The sequence below is a fragment of the Mytilus californianus genome, unplaced genomic scaffold (genome assembly GCF_021869535.1).
Source record: "Mytilus californianus isolate M0D057914Y unplaced genomic scaffold, xbMytCali1.0.p SCAF_4, whole genome shotgun sequence".
Lineage (NCBI taxonomy): Eukaryota > Metazoa > Mollusca > Bivalvia > Mytilida > Mytilidae > Mytilus > Mytilus californianus.
This window is the reverse complement of record NW_026262690.1, coordinates 56736013-56758560: the sequence shown is the minus strand read 5'-3', so window position 1 is coordinate 56758560 and position 22548 is coordinate 56736013. Positions and strand designations below refer to the sequence as shown.

At 32.3% G+C, this 22548-nt stretch overlaps 2 protein-coding genes across 2 annotated transcripts in view; one reads left to right on the top strand and one right to left on the bottom strand.

The window, feature by feature from the left end:
- Positions 1–4174, bottom strand: part of LOC127698467 (clathrin heavy chain linker domain-containing protein 1-like) — a 29631-nt gene extending 25457 nt beyond the window's left edge. Inside the window, exon 1 of the mRNA XM_052201944.1 lies at positions 4078–4174. Within this exon, the coding sequence (XP_052057904.1) occupies positions 4078–4114 (37 nt within the window). The 5' untranslated portion in view covers positions 4115–4174. The remainder of the gene's footprint in view (positions 1–4077) is intronic.
- Positions 4175–4182: 8 nt separating this feature from the next.
- On the top strand, positions 4183–21296 carry LOC127698480 (26S proteasome regulatory subunit 6B). Its single transcript, XM_052201965.1, has 9 exons — positions 4183–4264; positions 8664–8762; positions 11286–11472; positions 12834–12980; positions 15531–15734; positions 19064–19231; positions 19587–19663; positions 20433–20657; positions 21113–21296. Exons 1-9 carry the CDS (start codon positions 4187–4189, stop codon positions 21224–21226), a joined length of 1299 nt encoding a protein of 432 aa, XP_052057925.1. The 5' UTR covers positions 4183–4186; the 3' UTR covers positions 21227–21296.
- The last annotated feature ends 1252 nt before the right edge of the window (positions 21297–22548 follow it).

Genomic DNA, 22548 nt, shown 5'->3' with positions numbered 1-22548 from the left:
AAAATTGTAAACCCAAACCAATATCGGCACGGTTTCCAAATTCTAACAACTGGTTCCCGATAAAATTGTGATGACGACGGTTAAGTTTCTGATCAAGGGGGACCAGTGGGAGCGCTGATCCCGGGTTTGTTAACGGTAGATTTTCAGTTGAGTACTTTTTCAGTTCGCCACCTGGGCTACCACAACTGAATAAAAAGATTGCCCAGGTCAATTTCTGGTCGTGATGAGCGACCATTAATTTTTTTCCCTGAAAGTATGTGGTATATGATGACACAGGTAAAAAATAAATTTGTGTGATGGAAAGAAAAGTACAAATGTCAACAATAGAATTTTAATATGAAATATATGAGAAGATAATTCTTATAATGTGCTTTCAAAAAATCAGAAGAAAAATTGGAGTCATGATACTCATCTTTTTCGAGCTACAAAACAAAACTAGGTAAATTATCTACACACTCCTTTATAAAACTAGATCTAGAGTGGCAAAAAAAATATCATTATACAAGATTTATTTTTAAGTTTTATCATCATAATTATACATCTTTATAAAACACATAATTTTCTTCATTTAGATGAGAATTACATTCTTCTTTCAAAATTTTTGATGTGCTCTGTTTTAATTAATTTTATATACAGTTACCACCATATGTACACATGAATCATGAGAAGAAATTTGTGGGACAATAGCAATTACATGAGTCAGTAGCCATCCAGTGTCAATAGCGACACCTTAAGGATACAGAAAAAATAATATAGTCTGATAGTGTTCAGCTATTTAGGAAACTAGATGTTAGAAAACAACCAATCTACCTTCAGGAGTTTGAACATCTTTTATTTTGCTTTGTGGTATATTTGGGGGGTCGTACACCAATCGCTATTTAATTTGTTATTTATGTCACCGTCGTCCTTTATTAAAATGTTTAATGTGTCATTCATCAGTTCGTTTATTTCATTCATTCCACTTTCTGTTTCATCATTCTCATTATGACATTTGACTGAGACTGACCACAGTTTAAATACACGGCACGGCACAATTTCAGATACACATCACTACACACATGAATGATTCAGATAGAACAAAAATATGATTGCACACAAGGGAAAATAAATGTATGCCTTATATATATATATATGTTTTAGTATTTCATTAACTGCTTAACTGCCTTTCTTAGTTGGTGATTTAAAGCTGACACAATATTTACAGTTAATAAAAGTGGTACCAAGACTCAGTGTTCTCCCCAGGCCCTTAAAGGACCGCAGGCCTGCGATGTATAATTTTCTACCGTGGTGGTATCGTTCTTGCCGCGATGTATAATTTTTCTCCGTGGTGCTAAAATTTTCGGTAAAAAAATAGTAAATCGGTAAAGTTTTAAACGACTTGTTAAACCTTTTCCGTGGGGTATAAAATTTCAGATGAAAACTGACCAGTTCAAACCAGTTCAATCCAGTTCTTACAACTAGGTTGTTTACACCACGTGATCGATTTACCTTTTGAGGTTAACCTTGATGATTGGATTTAATCGATGTACATGATTCTTTTGTGTTTTAATTAATTGAGAGATCATAATTAATGATCAGACTTGTGAGGGACAAGCAGACATTTGTTAATTAACTCTATTACTCCAGCCTTTGGTTATAAATAATTTGCGTATTTTAAACGTGTTGGAGTTACTTCCCCTGATTTAGCATATTACAAATAAGTGCTCCTAAAATATTATCTATCAATGAAAATAGAAATAAAGTACAAATTGAATGCAAAATTATATAAGAATGTTAGCTTAAGGATAAAAACTTTCTTTCAACATACAAACAAAAATATATTGCAAATTATTTTTGATAAACATACTTTTATTAATGCACAGACATATTATAATAAATAGGTAGTATTTTCCAATTGGGAATTGACTTGTGTTAAAGTAGTCCCAGTCTTAAGACACTGATTGGAACTCAGCTTGATATGATATATGAGTGTACAGATAGATGATATAAATTTACTTCTCATGTCTGTCTACCAAGTAACACAATAATGATTCTAATAATAATTATATTGTTGTTTAAAAGAATCATGTCTTAAGCTATGGAAAATAGTTTTTAATTTACTAGAGGTTCTGCATTAAAATTTAATCTTGTTTAAATTTAATTGTTATGGTGTAATCTAACAAAAATGGGGAATGTGTAGTGTAACTACAAGTATCAGGACAAATTGGCTTGATCAAAATCTAAAAAGTGACTTAAGTTTAAAGACTAATAGTGCTTTCTTTTATTTATTCTTAAAAGAAATTAAAGTATACAAACTGTTTATTGATTTACCTCTTTTTTTACCAGTAATTTTTTGACCCAAAGTCTACATAACACAGTAAACAAAACAAAGACAAAAAGGTAATGACACAAAAACTAACAAGAAAAAAAAAAGGTGATGCAACGCGGCACGACATATTGTACAAATCATTTTGACACGCGTTACCCTGGTGCTATCCAAAAATCCGGTATCGGGTCCGTTCGCGCCCAATACACGTTCGCACCCTACACGTTCGCACCCCACACGTTCGCCCCCTAGGTCCGTTCGCACCCTACACGTTCGCACCCTTTTTTTTATTCAAAAACCTGATAAATTTTTAGATGTTTTGTAAAATATTTTTATTTTCATAAATAAATATTCGGGAATTTTTAAATGAAATATTGTTTTAAATTGATTTGATGATTAATTATTAAATGTTAATTATGTATGATTACTGGTATTTATATTTTGTATTTATACACAGCCTAATATGATGTCATTGTTGAGTGTTTAAAAATCATGATTGTTGTCATGGTTATTTTAACTTGCTTTAAATGTAAATACTGCATGTATTTAGCTTGGTATGAGTAAAACTTTGAAGATTTTAAATAAAAAACATGAAAGATAATTGTTTTTAACAGCTTGGCTCCTTTGAGCTCATGTGTGTCAGAATCTCACTTTATTCATAAACAATGAAAAAAAATATTTATAGCAATACACTATCCAAAACATGATTACGAATTATTCAACACATAAAAAAAAAACGTTGTCAGAATCCCATTTCCTTTTGAAACAATAAAAAAAAAATATTTATAGCAATACACTAACCAAAACATGATTAAGATTTTATCAACACCTGAAAAAACGTTGTCAGAATCTCACTTTATTTAGAAACAATGAAAAAAAATAAATTTATATATATATATATATATATAGATATATAGAGAGCAATACACTTACCTAAACATGATTAAAAATTATTCAACACAAAAATAAAATACTGGTCGTCAGAATCTCACTTTATTTAAAAACAATGAAAAAAAAATGTTTAAAGCAATTAACATTTACCATGACACAAAAAAAACCTTGTCAGAATCTCACTTTATTTAGAAACAATGAAAAAATATATATTTATAGCAATACACTTACCAAAACTCGTTAACAAATTATTAAACACAAAACCAATAAAAATTGGGCGCGAACGTGTAGGGTGCGAACGTGTAGGGTGCGAAAGTGAAAGGGGGGCGAACGTGCATGGGGGCGAACGTGATTGGGCGCGAACGGACCCGGATTCCAAAAATCCTGGGGAGAACACTGAGACCCTGTCTGTTATTGGCCATAAAGGCATAAACATTAAATTTGGTGTGAATGTTCAGTTGTGACATTTATGAATGAGTTACACCATTTGACGCTAGGTCAATTGCTGTAAACAAAGTCATTGAATAATTGGTTCTTACTGCGACATAAAAACAAACGCATTGTGACATAGGAATTTACGGGTTAGTGCATATTTTATGCCTTTTTTTGGCAATGAATTTGAAGATGTGTTAGTGTTAGACAAGAGACATATGATAAGCAATAGACTTATATGACTTGCAAACATATTTCAACAGGAGTTAAATGGCAGGTCTCACTAGAGCAGTAGAGCCTAGAGCCAGTAGAGAAGCAGTTGACACCTCCAGAACACCAAAGTTCATCTCAGTTTTTTAAGGGTTACTTTAAGACAATTTTTGGTTTTCTGACAAATTCAAAAATATAATATAATGTAATAATGCCCTAAAGGTTATGACAAATCGTACGATCTTCGTTTGTCTTTTCCCTATGCAGTTTCGCCATTTTCAAACAATTTGGTAGACAGGAAGTGACGTTTTTTCAACTGGTTTCTAAATTATTGTTTTCGCTTTTCCTATGCCCACTAAACAAAACTTTTCCGATAAAACCAGAAGAGGAAAAATGGAAGAAATCGGTCTTGCAGTTCCTGAAAAAGTATTTGTTTTTGCATTGTTATCATTTCCATTTGATGACATAACAAATTCTCGTGCGATAGTTTGATCATGATTATCCCAATTAAGGCAAAATCTCTGAGAAACAAGGAGAACTTCTATGTCTGAATACGTTTTAAATCCCGTAGAATTTTGCATTGTCATCCGCCGGTTTCATGTTGTTCCGGTCCCAAGTTGATTCGGCCCCTAAATGAAAGGCACTGGCTACGGTTACATGGAAATGTAACAATAATAATAAAATTATTGTTACATTGGAGACTAATTGCCGGAATACATGGTTGGGTAAGGATGCGATTAATTATGTAACAATATATTTGAGTCTACGGTTACATGGGTCATTGCGTTATCGTTACATATTAATTATGCACTTCAATGTAAGCTAGATTTATTAAACTTAAACCTTATAGTTTTGATGCTGAATTGTTTTCGCCAATAAGAACGAAGTTACGATCACATAATATCTGGACTCAGAAAATGAAAGCACTGATTCCACCAGTTTCAACATGTCGGCAAATGTTAACATTACTGAATTGCCTTCACAATATAAAATAAACATCGCAAGATTAAAAAAATATTTTTTCATATGAATCATGACAGACATTGAAAGTTTCTTTAAACTTCAAAAAGGGATAGTGCAAAATGTAATTGTACAGTATGCAATACAGACGTGCACATTGCTGCATCATTTGTTTGTGATGGCTGCTTAGTGGTTTCACTAAAATGCGTGGGACTAAATCATGCTTCCATAAACAACATGCAGGATTTGTAGAATTGACATTGTAAATAAAAAAATTAAAAATTGTATGCAATATTGCAAAATTCAAATAAAAGTTTTCAAGTTTTATTTTGCATTAATGTAACAATAACGCAATGTAACCGTAGACTCAGTTATTATTGTTACACTCGTAATTAATCGGTTCCTTACCCAACACTGCATTCTGGCAATAAGTCTCAAATGTAACAATAATTATTCTATTATTGTTACATTTCCATGTAACCGTAGCCAGTGCCTAAATGAAAAATACTTCCAAGGGGTCAAGGATTTATATAATTGACTTCAAATAAATAAAGGTTAATGCATTTCTCATTTGAAATAAACTTGCATGTACTAATAGGTGGCAACTGTATATTAAATTAATTAAAACAACTTATCATGAATAAAAAATCCCAAAAAACTCTGAAGTAAAGAACTTGAGATGGGAGAGGTTTTTTTTTCATCACTGATAATAAAAGAGGCCTTGGTTGCTGAGTGGTCTAAGCAGTTTCACTTGTCTTTCAAAACTGAGGATGTGAGTTTAAACATTCGTCTCCAATCTTAATTGACTAGGATTGTCAGTTTTCCTGCTGAAGGTCAGTAGTTCTCTCCAGGCACTCCGTCTTATTCCACCAATAAAAACTGATCGCTATGAATTGGACAACAGTGCTGAAAGTGGCATTAAACATCAGTCAATCTTCAAATTAATCAACAGTCTTTCATATGACTAAAAATTTTATCTTTACAATCTTTTCAATTTAAACTGGCCATGGTGTAAAAAAAATTTGTATCAGGCAAGGTGACCACCAAGCTGATGCACACAAACTTTTTTTGTAAGTTACATATGTATAAAAACTACTCAAATTGAGAAATATTTGATTTTCCGAATCCCTTTCATAAAAGAGTTAATTACTTGCTATTATTGATCATCACTACTGTTTCCTGAAAATATTTTTCTGATCATCAGCAAAATGTACACAACTTTTTCGTTTGTAAATTGACACTTACCCTGAATCAAATACTTCAAAAATCTTTCATAGTATGAATTCATTATTTTTTTATGGGGCAGGAATGACACTTGGAAAGATCGACTTGGGGTCAGAACCAGGGCTTCCAAAACGGTCGTATTTTCCAGACATGACAGATAAATTATAAATATGACTTCTTGTGCCAAACCTGAAATGGATATTCAGGGTTCTAGTTAAGACGCGTATATGCGTCCTGGACGCATGAAAATCGAGCTGGACGCGTCATTTTTGAAACCCGTGAGTCCCCGGGACACATCCTCGTTGTAACCCCTGAGTCCCAAACACATCGTTTTGCCTAGAAGATTGGCGTTGTTTTGACAGGAAACAAAACCGGAAGTCGATGCTGAAAAATTTATGTAATGCGTAGATGAATATTTTGTTGACTGATAACTATTTTTTAAAATTAAACGTCTTTCAACCTAAAATATACAATTCTGTTCAAACTGATTAATAAATATGTAATAGTTACCGATTTTTTTTTTAATTTATGAGTATTTGAAAAGATTTAATATTTCCACGTGTTGAACATCACATATTTATCAATTGAACCAAAGAAAGTAAAAAATTTTGAGAACTTGAAATGAAATGATATAATATTTCATAACTGTTGCTACTATGCATAAAATAGATCATAGAACAAAGTTGATTTGAAATTTTACGGATAAGAATATTATTCTACTGACCTTCGAATGATTAAACATTTTTCTCATATTGTGCATGTTGAACATCGCGATCGTAAACAAGGTGAAAAATGTTTTGAATGATAGAAACAAATCTGATTTAGGTTTGCCTTTTGATATTGATAAAAATTAAAGAACTTTGAAGACTTGAAGAAGAATAGCTGTAGGATGCCATAGGGTTATTTAATTTTTCAGTTGTTATTCTGGTGTCCAAAGTTGGATTGATTGATTGATTGACTGGTGTTTTAACACCACTTTCAGTACTGTTGTGCTATTTCGTGATCACATGTTGGTGATATAATAAAAACTACCAATCAAACATGCATCATTTTAGTTTTTATTTCATCATATTTCATCATATTATAAGACACAGAAAATTACATGCATCCTGGACTCATCAAAATCTATTGGGACTCACCATTTCTAAAAGTGATGAGTCCCAGGACTCACCATGAAAAATTCCTAGTCAGACCCCTGGATATTTAACGTAGGTTTGCCATTTTAACATAATTTAGAAAAAAAAATCTTTTTGACCTGACCTTTTGCCTTAAACAGCCACATTTCCGGTCATAAAAGTGACATGGTGAATAAGTACTATCAAAACAAATCCTACTTTAATACCCTCTCATTACAATCAAGGTTAATTGGTTGTCAGACAGTTGAAATTTACCTGTTCAGGTTACAGGCAAACTGAAATGTACCGGACATTGATCGGTCTATTTGAAGTTATTTTTATAAATTTCAGCGGTTTGCATCTAATTAGTTTAATCAAAAAGTTTTGAATTATCAAAAATATGTATATAAATATGATTTGATGAAAATTTTTAAAAGGTAGTTATAAAGGTTTTAAGCGAATAAATCGTCAGGACCACATTGTTTGAACAAAATACATGTGTGCGCATGTGCGCAGTTGTGAGATTTAATTATGCATCCAAATTCTTCAAAAATACTAAAATTGTCATTTCAAGTATTTTCTTGAAGAAATAACGTTGGAAGGAGCTACTCAAACTCGATTGTGCTTTTTGAACGTACACGGATTTTTCGTATCCGTCTCTGGTCTGTGTTTTACCATTGTAAAATCAACATCCAGTATGAGAAAATGTACCTTCAAAAACTAAAGTAAAGATTTTGATAGGGATGATTTTGACAACGTAATATTCACCAATAAAGATTCTTAGGCATATATTAACATGATTAATACGCTAATGTTGCACACTTCGAATGATGCACTGTCAATTTAACAGTTTACGTCAGTACAGCGAATTTGTATCAAGTCAAGTTTAATATCGTTTTTATGTCAAATTGTTTATATGATGCCCAACTGATTAGCATGATTGCCTTTTGTTACGTAGTCTTAAGGGATCAAAATCGGGATAAGACAAAAAATGTCCGGCTGGCACAAATATTTTTTGGAAGCCCTGGTCGGAACAACTTTACACCATCCAGCTGGTGTGTCAGGTCCTCACCTCAATTTTCACGTTATGCTCCTTGGTAAAATTTCATATTGAGTCAGTTTGTTTGACTTTGTTGGTTAATTTCAAAATTGATACGTTAAAATATGTATACATCCCAGTATACAAACTGGCAAGACACAAGGTCTCTTTTTGACTGTGGTATTTTCAAGCACACTTCTTGTTCTGAGTTGTTTATGGTTCTTTACCAAGATTTTCAGATTTCTTTGAGACCGTTTGTTTTCATAGCATAGGGCCTCCACTTTAGGACACAATAAAGTGTTGATTGGATTCTCTATAAAATTATTATTTGAGACTGCTTTAGAGTCAATTTAAAAATCTTCTGCTCTGAAACCACAAGGCAAAATGTTTTGAAACTTTACAGGCTTAATAGATCCAGTACAAACCACCTGCTTTACACTGTATTTGATTGTTCTAAGCTTAAATGTTTTTTTTTTGTAATTTTTAGGAAGATTCTGCTATTGAATCTAGACCTGGAACATCACAAACATTAACACAGCTTGACCCACTGAGTACAGACATAGAAGACTTGTATGTCAAATATAAGGTAAATATTACTGGATTAATTTGATGTTGTAAATTAATATATAAATGAATGCACTAAGTTGTCAATAAATCATTCAAAATGTGACATAAATCTGTATCTCAACACATGAATAAAGCATTGTTAGTGTAAAAATGCATGCAATAAATCTTAACAAACATTTTGTGACAGTTTGTCATCTCTTTTATTGAAACAATGCTCTTATCAAAGTAAGGAGTATTGCTAAACATCAGTGATTTTTTACTTGCTTGCGACGAAAGTCGAGGAAGGCATGACATAGGAGTTGCTTTCTTGCAGCGGCGACAGCATCAACAATTGTTAAGTTTTCTTATTAAGTCAGTATGATAAGAACAACTTGTGGTAGATCAATGACATTTTCTATGAAGTTGCATTACTATCAGTTTGACAACTATTTTGAGGCCCTGGTCCCCTTGGTCATGGTCCAGTGACTTTCAATTAATTACCAATTTTCAATGTTAAGTTTTCTGCTTAAGTTAGTTTGATAGGATCTACTTATGATAGACAATGATATTTTCTATAAAAGTGTATTACTATCAGTACATCACAGTTTTGACGATCATTTTGACGCACTGCCCTCTATGCCATGGTCAAGCAACTTTGAATTAATTAGCAATGTTGCTGTCCCTCTGATTGTCTTTTTCTGAGTTTTTGCCAACAGGCTAGACATATCTCTGTGTTGACACTTTATTTTCTATACAAAGGGCTTTAGATCTCTTAAATTGATTTTCCTATGGATTTCCAAACTCTCTTAAATTGTATTAATACATACCGGTAATACAATGTAAAAATAAGGAGATGTAGTATGATTGCCAATCAGACAACTATCCACACAAAAAAGTAAGCTTGTTATGGTTTATTTCTTCATCAAAATAATTTTTTGTGGTTTTCCATTGCAGAACTTAAACTTCACCATTTGTTAGATAATGGATTGGAAACCCCATTGACAGTTCCTAAAGTAAATCAGTAAATTACTTTGATCAAAGCTATCTTGTCAAATTGTACATAATTTTCTTATGCACCTCTTATTATGCTACCTGAAAAAAAGTCGGAATCATATAGTCATTGCTGTCTTTTCCTATGTCTGTCCATCCTTCATCTGTGTGTTGTCAACAAATGGTTCCATATGATAACTTCACTTTGCCTTGCTTGATTGGATTAAAACTTATACAAATGAAAAATCAGGCCAGGGATGGAAAAGACACCTAATGATTTTTGAGTCAATAGGTCTCGGTCACTGTTACTAAAAATAGATTGTTTGTTGGAAAAATGGTTTCAAGAAAGTAATTAGAGTTTCCCCAACCTGTCAGATTGGAATGAAATTCATTCAGATGGTATATGTGCCAACTTTCGACTTGTTTTTTATGCCCCTGCCGTAGCGGAGGGGGCATTTAGTGTTACCCTTGTCTGTCCCATCTGTACTTCCCCAAAATTGGTTTCCATTATCTAACATAAGTTTGCCTCAACCCATTGTTAAAAAACTTATACACAATGCTTATTACCACAAAACACAGATCAAGTTCGAAATTGGGTGGCATCACTTTTACCGTTCATGAGTTATGCCCTTTATAAACATTAAATTGCTTAATTTTTCATTGCCGTTCTATAACTTTAGTTTGCCTCAACCAAATGTTATAAAACTTATACACAATGCCTTATTACCACAAAAAAAACAGATCAAGTTCAAAATTGGGTGGCGTCACTTTTACTGTTCATGAGTTATGCCCCTTTATAAACATAAAAATGGCTGAATTTTTCTTTTTCTTTCTCTTAACTTTTGTTTGCCTCATTACCACAAAACACAGATCAAGTTCGAAATTGGGTAGCGTCACATTTACTGTGTTCATTAGTTATGTCCCTTTATATACATAAAAAGTGCTGAATTTTTCGTTTCAGTTCTCTTACTTTAGTTTGCTTCAACCAAATTTTATAAAACATATACACAATGCTTATTACCACAAAACACAGATAAAGTTTGAAATTGGGTGGCGCCACAATTACCTTTCATGAGTTATGCCCCTTTATAAACATAAAAATTGCTGAATTTTTCGTTTCAGTTCTCAAAATTTAGTTTGCCTCAACCAAATGTTATGAAACTTATACTTAATGCTTATTACCACAAAACACAAACCAAGTTCAAAATTGGGTGGCGTCACTTTTACCGTTCTTGAGGTATGCCCCTTTATAAATGGAAAAATTGGTAAATCTGTTGTTTTCCTTCTCTAACTTGAGTTTGCCTCAACTAAATGTTATGAAACTTATATACGGTACACAATGCTTATAATCACAAAACGGTCTTAACTACGTGAATCCTGCATCTGTATGTGGAAGTTGACTCATGCATATTTACAAGCAGGGGCATCTGTGGCCCATAGCACATTTATTTTGTGATTTATTGAGAAATCATGTTTTGTATTTATTCAGAGGAATAGTAGTCCATTTGCATTTCTTTAAACTGCTCGATAAATACCTTCAGTCACGCAACAATTCTAAACCTTTTTTTCTCAGAAACTCCAAAGACAACTTGAATTTTTAGAGGTTCAAGAAGAATACATAAAAGATGAACAGAAGAATTTAAAGAAAGAGTACTTGCATGCTCAAGAAGAAGTGAAAAGAATTCAGAGCGTACCCCTTGTTATCGGACAGTTTCTAGAAGCAGTTGATCAAAACACTGGCATTGTTGGTTCTACCACTGGTTTGTATATCACACATTCTGTATATGTATCTATTTTGAAATTTTTGAAAAGATTTGAACTTAAAGTCACTTTTGCCACTAAACTCACACACATTGAAATATAGTTCCCTATAGTTCACATGTCTATGTAAATTTGCAAAATTGAAAACGGAAAAATTTATTCTGGAGAGCTGTGTATGCCATTGTATTGTATTATATTGTCAATTTGCTTGCTTACTTGGACATTGTTAAGTAAGTGTACTGTACAATACAAACAGATTGATACAACTGTAATTATCAATAAAGAACTTGAAACACAAATTTTCAATTTGAAACTCCTCTTCTTTCATGTCAATCTGAAAATACCTAATGTTTGACTTGTAGTTAAGTGTAACAGCTCTGATCTAGTTAAAATAAAATTTTAACAAGATAACTTCTTGTCTATGTCAATTAACATAATAATTATGCATACATATAAACATAACTTCACAGTACCCTAATTGCACAGAGTACCCAAATTACAATCATTTAGCAAGATAGCAGCGGAAATCTTAGAAACTAAACAATTTGTATTGTCATGATTTGACATTATGCACATCTTTCAACATAGCTAATATATATTTAAATATACACAAAACGTTCACATTATATATCAACAGATGAGGTATTCACTGTAAAAAGTCAAATGTAAGGAGATGTCGCCATGTGACTTCTACAAAAAGTCAGCTTTTAAAAATGAGCAATTAAAATATGTTACAGGCATCCATTTCTTAAAAATCAACTCCTCCTAAATAGCTAGATGGATATAATTGAAGCTTTAAACAGTCACAGCCCCACATATAAAAGGGAAAAAAATCTAATTTACTTACTACAAAACTGCAATATGAATTATGTGGTAATGCTCTCCATAAGGTTGGGGGGGGGGGGGGGGGGGAGGGGGATCATTTTGTGAGTCCAACTACAGTTTAGTTTTATATTCTTATCACTAATCATAAGATACTAATAAGATAAGTATATAAAGAACTGAGTGGTTGTACTAACTATAAAAAGAAAAACAGATTCAGAATTTTTTAAGGATTTATTTACATTGAAAAAAGACATACATGTGTAAGCATTATTACAATAATAACAGAAGTAAACTCTTTTTGAATAGAATGCCCATAGTTTGTTCTACTCATATTGTATGGTATGATTTATTGTACAAGCCTGTAATTATAAAACATTATAAAGAACATAGTACATTAGATTCTAACGAGTGTTACTATCTGTTTATTTTAATTATCAATTTACTGCACTGTCTTATTTCTTTTAATGAATTGGAAATTGTTTGTTCTTAGATGTTTTCCTTAAACTGTATGATAAATTGCTGTTTTCTATTTCAGGTTCAAACTACTATGTGAGAATTCTTTCGACAATAGATAGGGAACTGCTTAAACCCTCAGCCAGTGTTGCCTTACATAAACACAGCAATGCTCTGGTTGATGTCCTTCCTCCTGAAGCAGACAGTAGTATTACAATGTTGTCATCAGGTCAGTATTTACATGAAAATACTAATGTATTCATGTACAAATATATTGTTGATCAACATTTACCTAAAAGCAAAGAAGTCTTCTCTAATTTACCATGTGTTATAAATGTTAGATTTCTTAATTTAACAGACTTTAGGAAATATGCTGGATGTTGGACAAATTGGACAAATATGCAGTGGGTTAGTCAAAAATGTCTGAATCCATATTCAGGTCCAAAATCAAATTTAAAAAGTTTCATTAGGTTTTTTGTCTGGCCTGCGACTTTAGTCGCGGAAAGCAAGACATAGGGATTGCTTTTCCAGCTCCTGCTCTGGTGTCAACAATTGTTAAGTTTTCTGCTTAAGTTAGTTTGATAGGAACTACTTGTGATAGATCATTGATATTTAATATAAAGTTGCATTAGTATCAGTACATATCAGTTTGACGACTATTTTGAGGCCCTGCCCCCTAGGCATACCTGTCAACCTATGAAAATGAAAATGCAGGTCATGACCTGCATTGAAGAAGAAAATCTCAGGTCATAATGCCTATGAACTTTTTTCAGCTGAATTTAAGTATTTAGGGGACATTTTTTTATATTTTAAATCAAACAGTTTCCAAAATATGTTCACATGGTGAAGTACTAACTGGAAATAATTTAAAACTTAATTTTATTTTTTCATTGCATACTAAGCCATTGAAATATTTTAAATGTGTTATACTTAGTCATTTGAAGCCAAGCCATACCCCCTCTTATTGTTTCATTCATAGTAGTAAATCAATTCTCAGGCTTCTTGCTTCCCAGTATGTATAATAATGTGCAGATTCTCTAAGATTGTCAATATTGGAATATGATAAAACAATAAGCATTTAAAGGAAGTAGAGTTAATTTTCAAAATAATTTTTTAATTGTTCTAAGGTAGAAAAATTAATGAAATTAATATTCTGATATGTATTTGCATTCAATTTGTTTTAGTTTTATTTTTTACCAAAAAACAAACATAAAATTAAGGAGTATTATGTGAAAGGTGACAAAAAAGGGGAAGTAACTCAAATTTATAGTCAAACAACTTTAAAATAGACAAATTATTTATGACCTTAAGCTAAGGTAATTGGTGATAATGAACAGTGTGTTTGACACCAAAGCTGTCAATTGAAGCCATGCACTTAATTAATGGTTCACTTAATTTGACAGTTAACACAGCTAGTTGAACTTCCTGTCCGGGAAGAATTACGAATTTTCCGGTATTTCAAAGGAAAATTACTTATGAAATCAGTCTAAAGTCTCAAGAATCTGGGTGAAAACAGTGCATTTTCCGAATTCCCGGGTTATTTAATGACCTGGTGGTGTTTAAAAAATCTTGTGTATGGGGTGAAATTCTCGGGTGTGACCCACAGGATACGGGTCAGTTGACAGGTATGCCCCTAGGACATGGTTCAGTGACTGAATTAATTAGCAATTTTCAATGTTACGGTCAGTTTTTCTGCTTAGTTAAGTTTGATAGGATCTACTTGTGATAGATCAATGATATTTTGTATGAAGTTGCATTACTATCAGTTTATATCATTTGAAATTATAAGCAATGTTGCTGTCCATAAGATTGTCTTTTTCTGAATTTTATGCTGATAGGCAAGACATATCTCTGTGTATTCAGCTTATTGTTCCTACCATAATTTTGATGAAGGCTAATATATTGTATCCTCTAATTCATTCTGTTAAGCTTCACAATTTATATAATAAAAAAACGAGACTTTATAATTTTCTGGTTTTTTTTCTGTGGAACATGTGCTAATTACTGGATACAGAGTGTAAATCATTCCCCACTTCCATTCTCAATTTAATCAATGAGACAGTAGACTAATTGTGCTGAAAAAACAAAATACATCTAGAGGTCAATATTTGGTCTTCATAAATAGACAAGTGTCTATACAATAAAATCACAAGCTCTGAATAACCCCTAAAAATTGTTGTTTTTTAATCAAACAAAGGCTAGCAGCAATCTTCCATAAACACTGAAGATATAGAAAAAGAACAGAATTTTTTGTCACTATTCCATGAATATGAAATCCTATTGTGCATCTCTGTAAGAGAGAAGTTAATCTTACAAAATGAAAACAGGTAATGGGAACTTCTTATCTTTTATATCAATCTAAAAAAAAAATCTTTTATGAAAATAATAAGGGCACATTATGTTAACTGCCCCATCTGCCCCCAGATTCTAAATAGAACATTGGTATTTCTTAGAATTCTTTCCCCTTTATATTATATTTGTAATTTATTGAGTATACCTCCCACTGTGTACTTCAATGCATGTAGATGTATAATAAGTACTATTGCCATCTAGCAAAGAATACTGCTTAAGAAGATGCAATGTCTTGAACTTGCAGTGATTGTTGAGTTTTTGCTCTGTGTTGAAGGGCTCACTGTGACTAAGATGAAAATAGTAACAAAAGTATTGTTCTTTGCTGTTGGCATTTCAAGAGCTTGCAGTGATTTTGTATTGTGAATTAGTACTCTAGATTCTTTCTTTTCCATTATCTCATTTCATTGTAGAAAGTCTCTTTTTTCAGATGAGAAACCTGATGTTTTGTACTCAGATATTGGAGGAATGGATATCCAAAAGCAAGAAGTACGAGAGGCTGTTGAGCTACCACTGACACATTTTGACTTGTATAAACAGATTGGTATTGACCCACCTAGGGGAGTTTTGATGTATGGTCCTCCAGGATGTGGCAAAACCATGTTAGCAAAGGCAGTCGCCCATCATACAACAGGTACTGTATAATGTTTAGAAAGATTGATATATGGTTTTTATACGACCGCAAAAAAATTTTTGTGGTCGTATATTGGTATGACGTTGGCGTCGTCGTCGTCGTCATCGTCCGGCGTCGTCGTCCGAATACACATTAGTTTTCGCACTCTAACTTTAGTTTAAGTGAATGGATCTCATTGAAATTTTACCATAAGGTTCAATACCACAAAAGGAAGGTGGGGATTGATTTTGGGGGTTATGGTACTAACAGTTAAGGAATTAGGGGCCAAAAGGGGCCAAAAATAAGCATTTTTGTAACTTCCAGACATAACTTGTGTGTAAGTGTATGGATCTCTCTGACATTGTACCACAAGGTTCCATATCACAAAGGGAATGCTGGGATTGATTTTGGGGGTAATTGTCTCCAAATTTTAGGAATTAGGGGCCAAAAAGGGGCAAAAAACAAGCATTTTTCTAGTTTCATGACAATAACTTGTTTGTAAGTGTATGGATCTTTATGAAATTGTACTTCAAGGTTCCATATCACAAAGGGAATACTGGGATTGATTTTTGGGGTAATTTCCTCCAAATATTAGGAATTAGGGGCCAAAAAGGGGCAAAAAACAAGCATTTTTCTAGTTTCATGACAATAACTTGTTTGTAAGTGTATGGATCTTTATGAAATTGTACTACAAGGTTCCATATCACAAAGGGAAGGCTGGGATTGATTTTGGGGTTTTCCCCTCAAAATTTTAGTAATTAGGGGCCATAAAAGGGCAAAAAAAACATGCATTTTTCTAGTTTCAGGACAATAACTTGTTTGTAAGTGTATGGATCTTTATGAAATTGTACTGCAAGGTTCCATATCACAAAGGGAAAGCTGGAATTGAGTTTGGGGGTAATTGCCCTAAACGTTTAGGAATTTGGGGCCAAAAAGGGGCCAAAAAACAAGCATTTTTCTAGTTTCCAGACAATAACTTGTGTTCAAGTGTATGAATCTCTCTGAAATTGTACTGCAAGGTACCATACCACAAAGGGAAAGCTGGGATTGAGTTTGGGGGCGATGAATCATAAGGGGGTTAAAAAAATTGGGGGGGGGGATTTTTTTTTTCCTTTTTTTTCTTTAAACATTTTCTATTTTAAATTGGTTATTTCTGATTTATATATAAAAGCAAATAATAATGATATGGTTTGAATAGGCATACATGTGAACCTCCCGACGGGAGTACAATAATCCCGTTTTCAGGGGTCTCCTCCCCCCCTCCCGTTGAAAAAATCCCGTGTATGAAATTTTTCATGAATGAAAAATTTCTGCCCAACATAACATCTCAGGCATCTGGTGTAACTGACATTACCTGAAGTTATATTTTACCTGTAAATCAATTAACATGCATAATTATATGGCTTCACTTGTCAGCTTGGGTGTCAAACATACTGGTAAGCAACGATTTTTACCTCAGGCTAACTGCCGTTGTGTAACAAAAACTGTGTATTTATTGGGTTACTTCCCTTGATTTATCCTGTTTTAAGTTACTTTCCTTTTAATAATGAAAATTTTTAAAAGAATATAAATAAAATATAAATTGAACAAATAATCATAAAAGGATGGTTATTAAATGATTTTAAATGTCTTAGGACAAATAAAAAAATAATAATTTGAAAATTATTTGAGGATTCTATACTTCCTTTTAAGGCTTAAATTGAAATTTATATAATAACTATGACCCTAACTTTACAGATAGAATGAATTTCTGAGTTTGCAAATAAAAACTATATGCAAGAGAAAAAAAAAAAAAAAATAAAAACTATTTGCAGACAGCTAAACAAATGTTCTGGTTGCAATGATTGTTTTATAGAATATGAAGTAAACAATTTAAAGAACATACTGGAAAAAAACAATGTTAGATTGAACATGTAGCATATAAAGATGGAGAAACTTTATAAGTACAAGGGTACTATAAACATAATAAATTGGTTGGAAAGTTGAAGAAAACACACTTTAAAAGACCATTTTTACAGCACACGGTTACATTTACAACAAAATTAATGTCGATTAAAAACCTCCTGATCTGAGTCCTAATCTCCTGACCAAAATTTCCCAATCTCCTGATCTGAGTTTCACAGTCCATCACATGTATGAATAGGTAAATTGAAAATTTTTAAGTTCTTAGACCACTTTCATTCTGTGTCAGAAACCTATGCTGTGTCAAATATTTAATTACAATCCAAATTCAGTGCTGTATCAAGCTTGAATGTTGTGTCCATACTTGCCCCAACTGTTCAGGGTTCGACCTCTGCGGTCGTATCAAGCTGCGCCCCAGCGGAGCATTTTATTAATGATGTGGCAATAACTAGTCAGAAAATGCAGAAACATATAATACAATAATTACTCCATACTGTATAAACAATAAGTATATACCCACTTAGAGGAGGGTTCACATATGGGCTTATGGTCTTCCAATGATATGGCAAAATCAAGATAACAAAGGCAGTAGCCCAATGAAAAGAGAGATTGTCATTGACAAATATCTTCATAGTTTAGAACTTTTGATGTTATGTAAGTTTTCATTGATGTTATTGATGTGAACAAAATGTTTTGCATACTGGTACTGTATTTGTCCTGTTCATAGAATTTTCATACTGATTCTTTTTGTCAAGCCTGCGACTTTTGTTGCAAAAGCGAGACATAGTGATCCTACATTCCGTCGGCGGCGGCGACGTCCACAAATATTCACTCTGTGGTTAAAGTTTTTCAAATTTTAATAATTTTCTTAAACTATCCTGCATTTCAACCAAACTTGGACAGAAGCTTGTTTATGATCATAAGATAGTATCCAGAACTAAATTTTGTAAATAAAAAAAATCCTGTTTATCTGTATTTTACTCATAAATGGACTTAGTTTTTCTGCCAGTTAACATTACATTTACTCTGTGGTTAAAGTTTTTCAAATTTTAATAACTTTCTTAAACTATCCTAGATTTGTACCAAACTTGGACAGAAGCTTGTTTGTAATCATGAGATAGTATCCAGAAGAAAATTTTGTAAAAAAAAAAATCCTGTTTATCCGTATTTTACTCATATATGGACTTAGTTTTTCTATTCTGCCAGTCAACATTACATTCATTCTGTGGTTAAAGCTTTTCAAATTTTTTTACCAAACTTGAACAGAACTTCTTACAATCAAAATATAGTATCTAGAGGAAAATTTTTAATAAGTTTTTCCCCATTTTTGTTGAGCTTGCGACTAACAGCAAAAGTAGACGGGACACTGGGTTCAACGGAACCCTTACAAATTTTTTATCTTACAAGTCAACTTTATAGTTAATAAGGTTATTTGTTATTTTTGACAGCATCGTTTATTCGTGTTGTTGGATCTGAGTTTGTACAGAAGTACTTAGGAGAGGGACCAAGAATGGTGAGAGATGTTTTCCGGCTAGCCAAAGAAAATGCTCCTGCCATTATATTTATAGATGAAATTGATGCTATAGCTACCAAAAGATTTGATGCTCAAACAGGAGGTAAATGATAGGAAAAGTATCTAGCAACAATAAATAGATTTATAAATGAACAAAAAGAGTTATTGGGGAAAAGTATATGAGACATCAAAACGTGTTACAACAGTAGGATTAAAACAGATATCAAAGAATTATTGCAGGAGTATAAGAAATGTTTTAATATTAGTTTAATCAAATACTTTCAATAGGAAGAAAATATTAAGTATTCATGTCTTTCAGGTTTTTTGTATCTTCTTATTGCTGTCGTACTGAATTGTACACCTAATGTATTTTTATTCATCATCACATGATAAAAAAGCTAATACTGGAAAAATATGTACTTTAGTTAATAAGAATTACAAATATGATTTGTTTTCAGCTGATAGAGAAGTACAGAGAATTCTGTTAGAATTACTTAATCAGATGGATGGCTTTGATCAGACTGTTAATGTTAAGGTATATTGTTACACAGAATTTACTGTTAATCATCTCAGAATTTACCCATATAGATTGATTTGTAGTTCTTAATGAGTTAATACTGAAGACAGCTATTTTTTTCTGAAGAAATAGGACATAAATCCTTGGCACAGTAATTTCTTATTTCATGATAAATAAATGGATTTTTTCTTTTTGAAACAACAAGAGACATACTTAGTCACGCACAAATAATGAAGTTATGATGTTGTTATCAAGCAATTTTCATGAGTTGTTAATACCTATCTCTTATGGTAAAAAATCCCTTAGTGTGACCATTTTGTTCTGTTATTTCTGAGAATTGAGTTGGAAGAATTTAGCTAACAGAAAAAGAATTTATGAATGAAGTTTAACAATAAAAAGCTTCAAGGGCTCTTTTATTTATTTTGTCCTACATGATCAATCAAGTAAATGATAATGCAGACAAAGTTGTAACAACAAGAAATAAATCAAACTGTTGTCCAGAAGTTGATTTGCCATTTACTTGTCACCATTGAAGTTTACAAACAGCCAATGAATATGTAACAATTTCAAATCACATTGCAAGTTAGACATACCAAATTAAAGCTTTTGTTGTATCACTCATTGATATTACACTGTTCAATGTGATATGAGAAATATTGCAAAAAAAATATAAACTAAATATTGCTTGCATAAGGCAATGAAGAGATAAAATGAAAAAAAAAAAAAAAAAGCTACAAAGTTTGTTATGCCATTAGTTACAAGATAACAAAAAACTTCTCTTTTTTAGGTTATCATGGCAACCAATAGACATGATACATTAGATCCAGCATTGTTAAGACCAGGAAGATTAGACAGAAAAATAGAGTTCCCAATGCCAGATCGCCGACAAAAACGTCTTATATTCTCCACTATTACCTCAAAAATGAATTTAAGTGAAGAAGTAGATCTGGAGGATTATGTGGCAAGACCAGATAAAATCAGTGGTGCTGATATAAATGCAATATGTCAAGAGGTAGGCAGATAACAGTTTTATTTTGCCTTTATCAGCTCTATAAAGTTTGGAGATTTACTAGTCTTTGTTCATTTGAAATTTCAATTTGTTGATAAAACATTCGGGATTGAGTCATACCTTCATGCTAATGAGAACAATATCATTTAATTTTAAAGTTTTGTAAGATGTAGATAACGTGTAATTGAACAATTGTAGGAGTCAGACACGTAATTTATTTAAGATTCTGATTTGTTGCTTTAAAATAAGATGAAAATAACACTTGATAAATATGGTGCATCCAAAGCACTTGTCTGTAGCCATAAATGTATGTTCATTTCTGTTGTGTTATTTATTTTATCTGATATTTGTTGTACTCTTTTACGAAGAATTCTATGTAGTTTCTTATATTTCTATTTAAACCATTTGAATACATTCTGGAATGTTTTTATGCATGTGCTTTTCTTTCAATTTCACAGGCTGGCATGCAGGCTGTAAGAGAAAACAGATATATTGTATTAGCTAAAGACTTTGAGAAAGGTTACAAGAATAACATCAAGAAAGATGAAACAGAACATGAATTCTACAAATAATTTTTGAAAAGAACTATCAGTATTATTGTTCAATGTCAGTAATAGAATTTCATTAAAATGTCATTTGTCATTTCTTTATTTTTTTAATGAAAATTTTGAAATTCTAAAGACCATAAACAGGGTTGAGGGGAGGTAAATAGCTCAGGTGGATTTTGCTTTTACATCCATCAATAGTTTGAGTGGTCACAGGGTAGACAAAATATCTGGCCAATCAGCCCATGAAGACATGGTTTTTGTTTGATTTAAAGACCAATGAGTAAAGCCAATTGATGATTGATATAAATAGATAAGCATTTGAAATCAGCATTTTTACAAAATGAAAGATATAAAATAGAGTGGACATTGATTGGCTGCTTGAAATGGATGAGTGGAAAAAGCAAAATCAACAGCAGTTGTTCCTATTGTTTCTGGACATTCAATCTATATTCTAAACACATTTTTATTAAATGGTAGATGATGGTGTAATTTGATATTGAATTAAAGTCTGTTGATTTAATTAGGTTACTTATATGTAATATAAGTATTGTTTATACAAACAATATTTCCAGCCAAATTTGACAATTAATCTTTCCAGTAAACATGCTAACATCTTGGATACATTTAATTAACATACACAGACCACTTGCTACATCTTGAGATTAATTTCTCTGGCTTTTGACACTTTGAAGTTACACTGCAATCTCACCAGGGGACACTAATCTATTCTCAATCAGATACATGTTACAATTATTCACTGTAATTGGTGAAAGGCAGGATAATTTCAGATCTCATAAAAATAGTTAATTAGTATATTAACTGAAGGTCAGTGATTTCAGTCTCCTCCCACTAAATGATTGATGTACCCAAATCTGTGTGTTAAGCCATATGCATGGTCTTTGTGAAATCAGTTTCTTGGTTCAAAGCAGTCAAACTAAGTTCAACTTGACAGTTTAACAGTGCTAGAATTCAATTTACCACCCACCAACCCCTTCCAAACACCTTCAATAATGTTCATGACATGAGAAACATCTCAGCTTTTACCAGTGATATTTTTGTTTTATATAGATATAAGAAGATGTGGTATGAGTGCCAATGAGACAACTCTCCATCCAAGTCAAAATTTATAAAAGTAAACCATTATAGGTCACAGTGTGGTCTTCAACACGGAGCCTTGGCTCACACCGAACAGTAAGCTGTAAAGGGCCCCAAAAATTACTAGTGTAAAACCATCCAAACGGGAAAACCAACGGTCTAATCTATATAAAAAACGAGAAACGAGAAACACTTATGAACCACATCAACAAACGACAACTACTGAACATCAGATTCCTGACTTAGGACAG

Coding starts and splice junctions, on each gene's coding strand:
- LOC127698480 (XM_052201965.1), top strand. CDS start 4,187: ATGCCCACTAAACAAAACTTTTCCGATAAAACCAGAAGAGGAAAAATG. Junction 8,763..11,285: donor ACTTGTATGTCAAATATAAG/GTAAATATTACT, acceptor TTTTTTTCTCAG/AAACTCCAAAGACAACTTGA. Junction 19,664..20,432: donor ATCAGACTGTTAATGTTAAG/GTATATTGTTAC, acceptor TCTCTTTTTTAG/GTTATCATGGCAACCAATAG.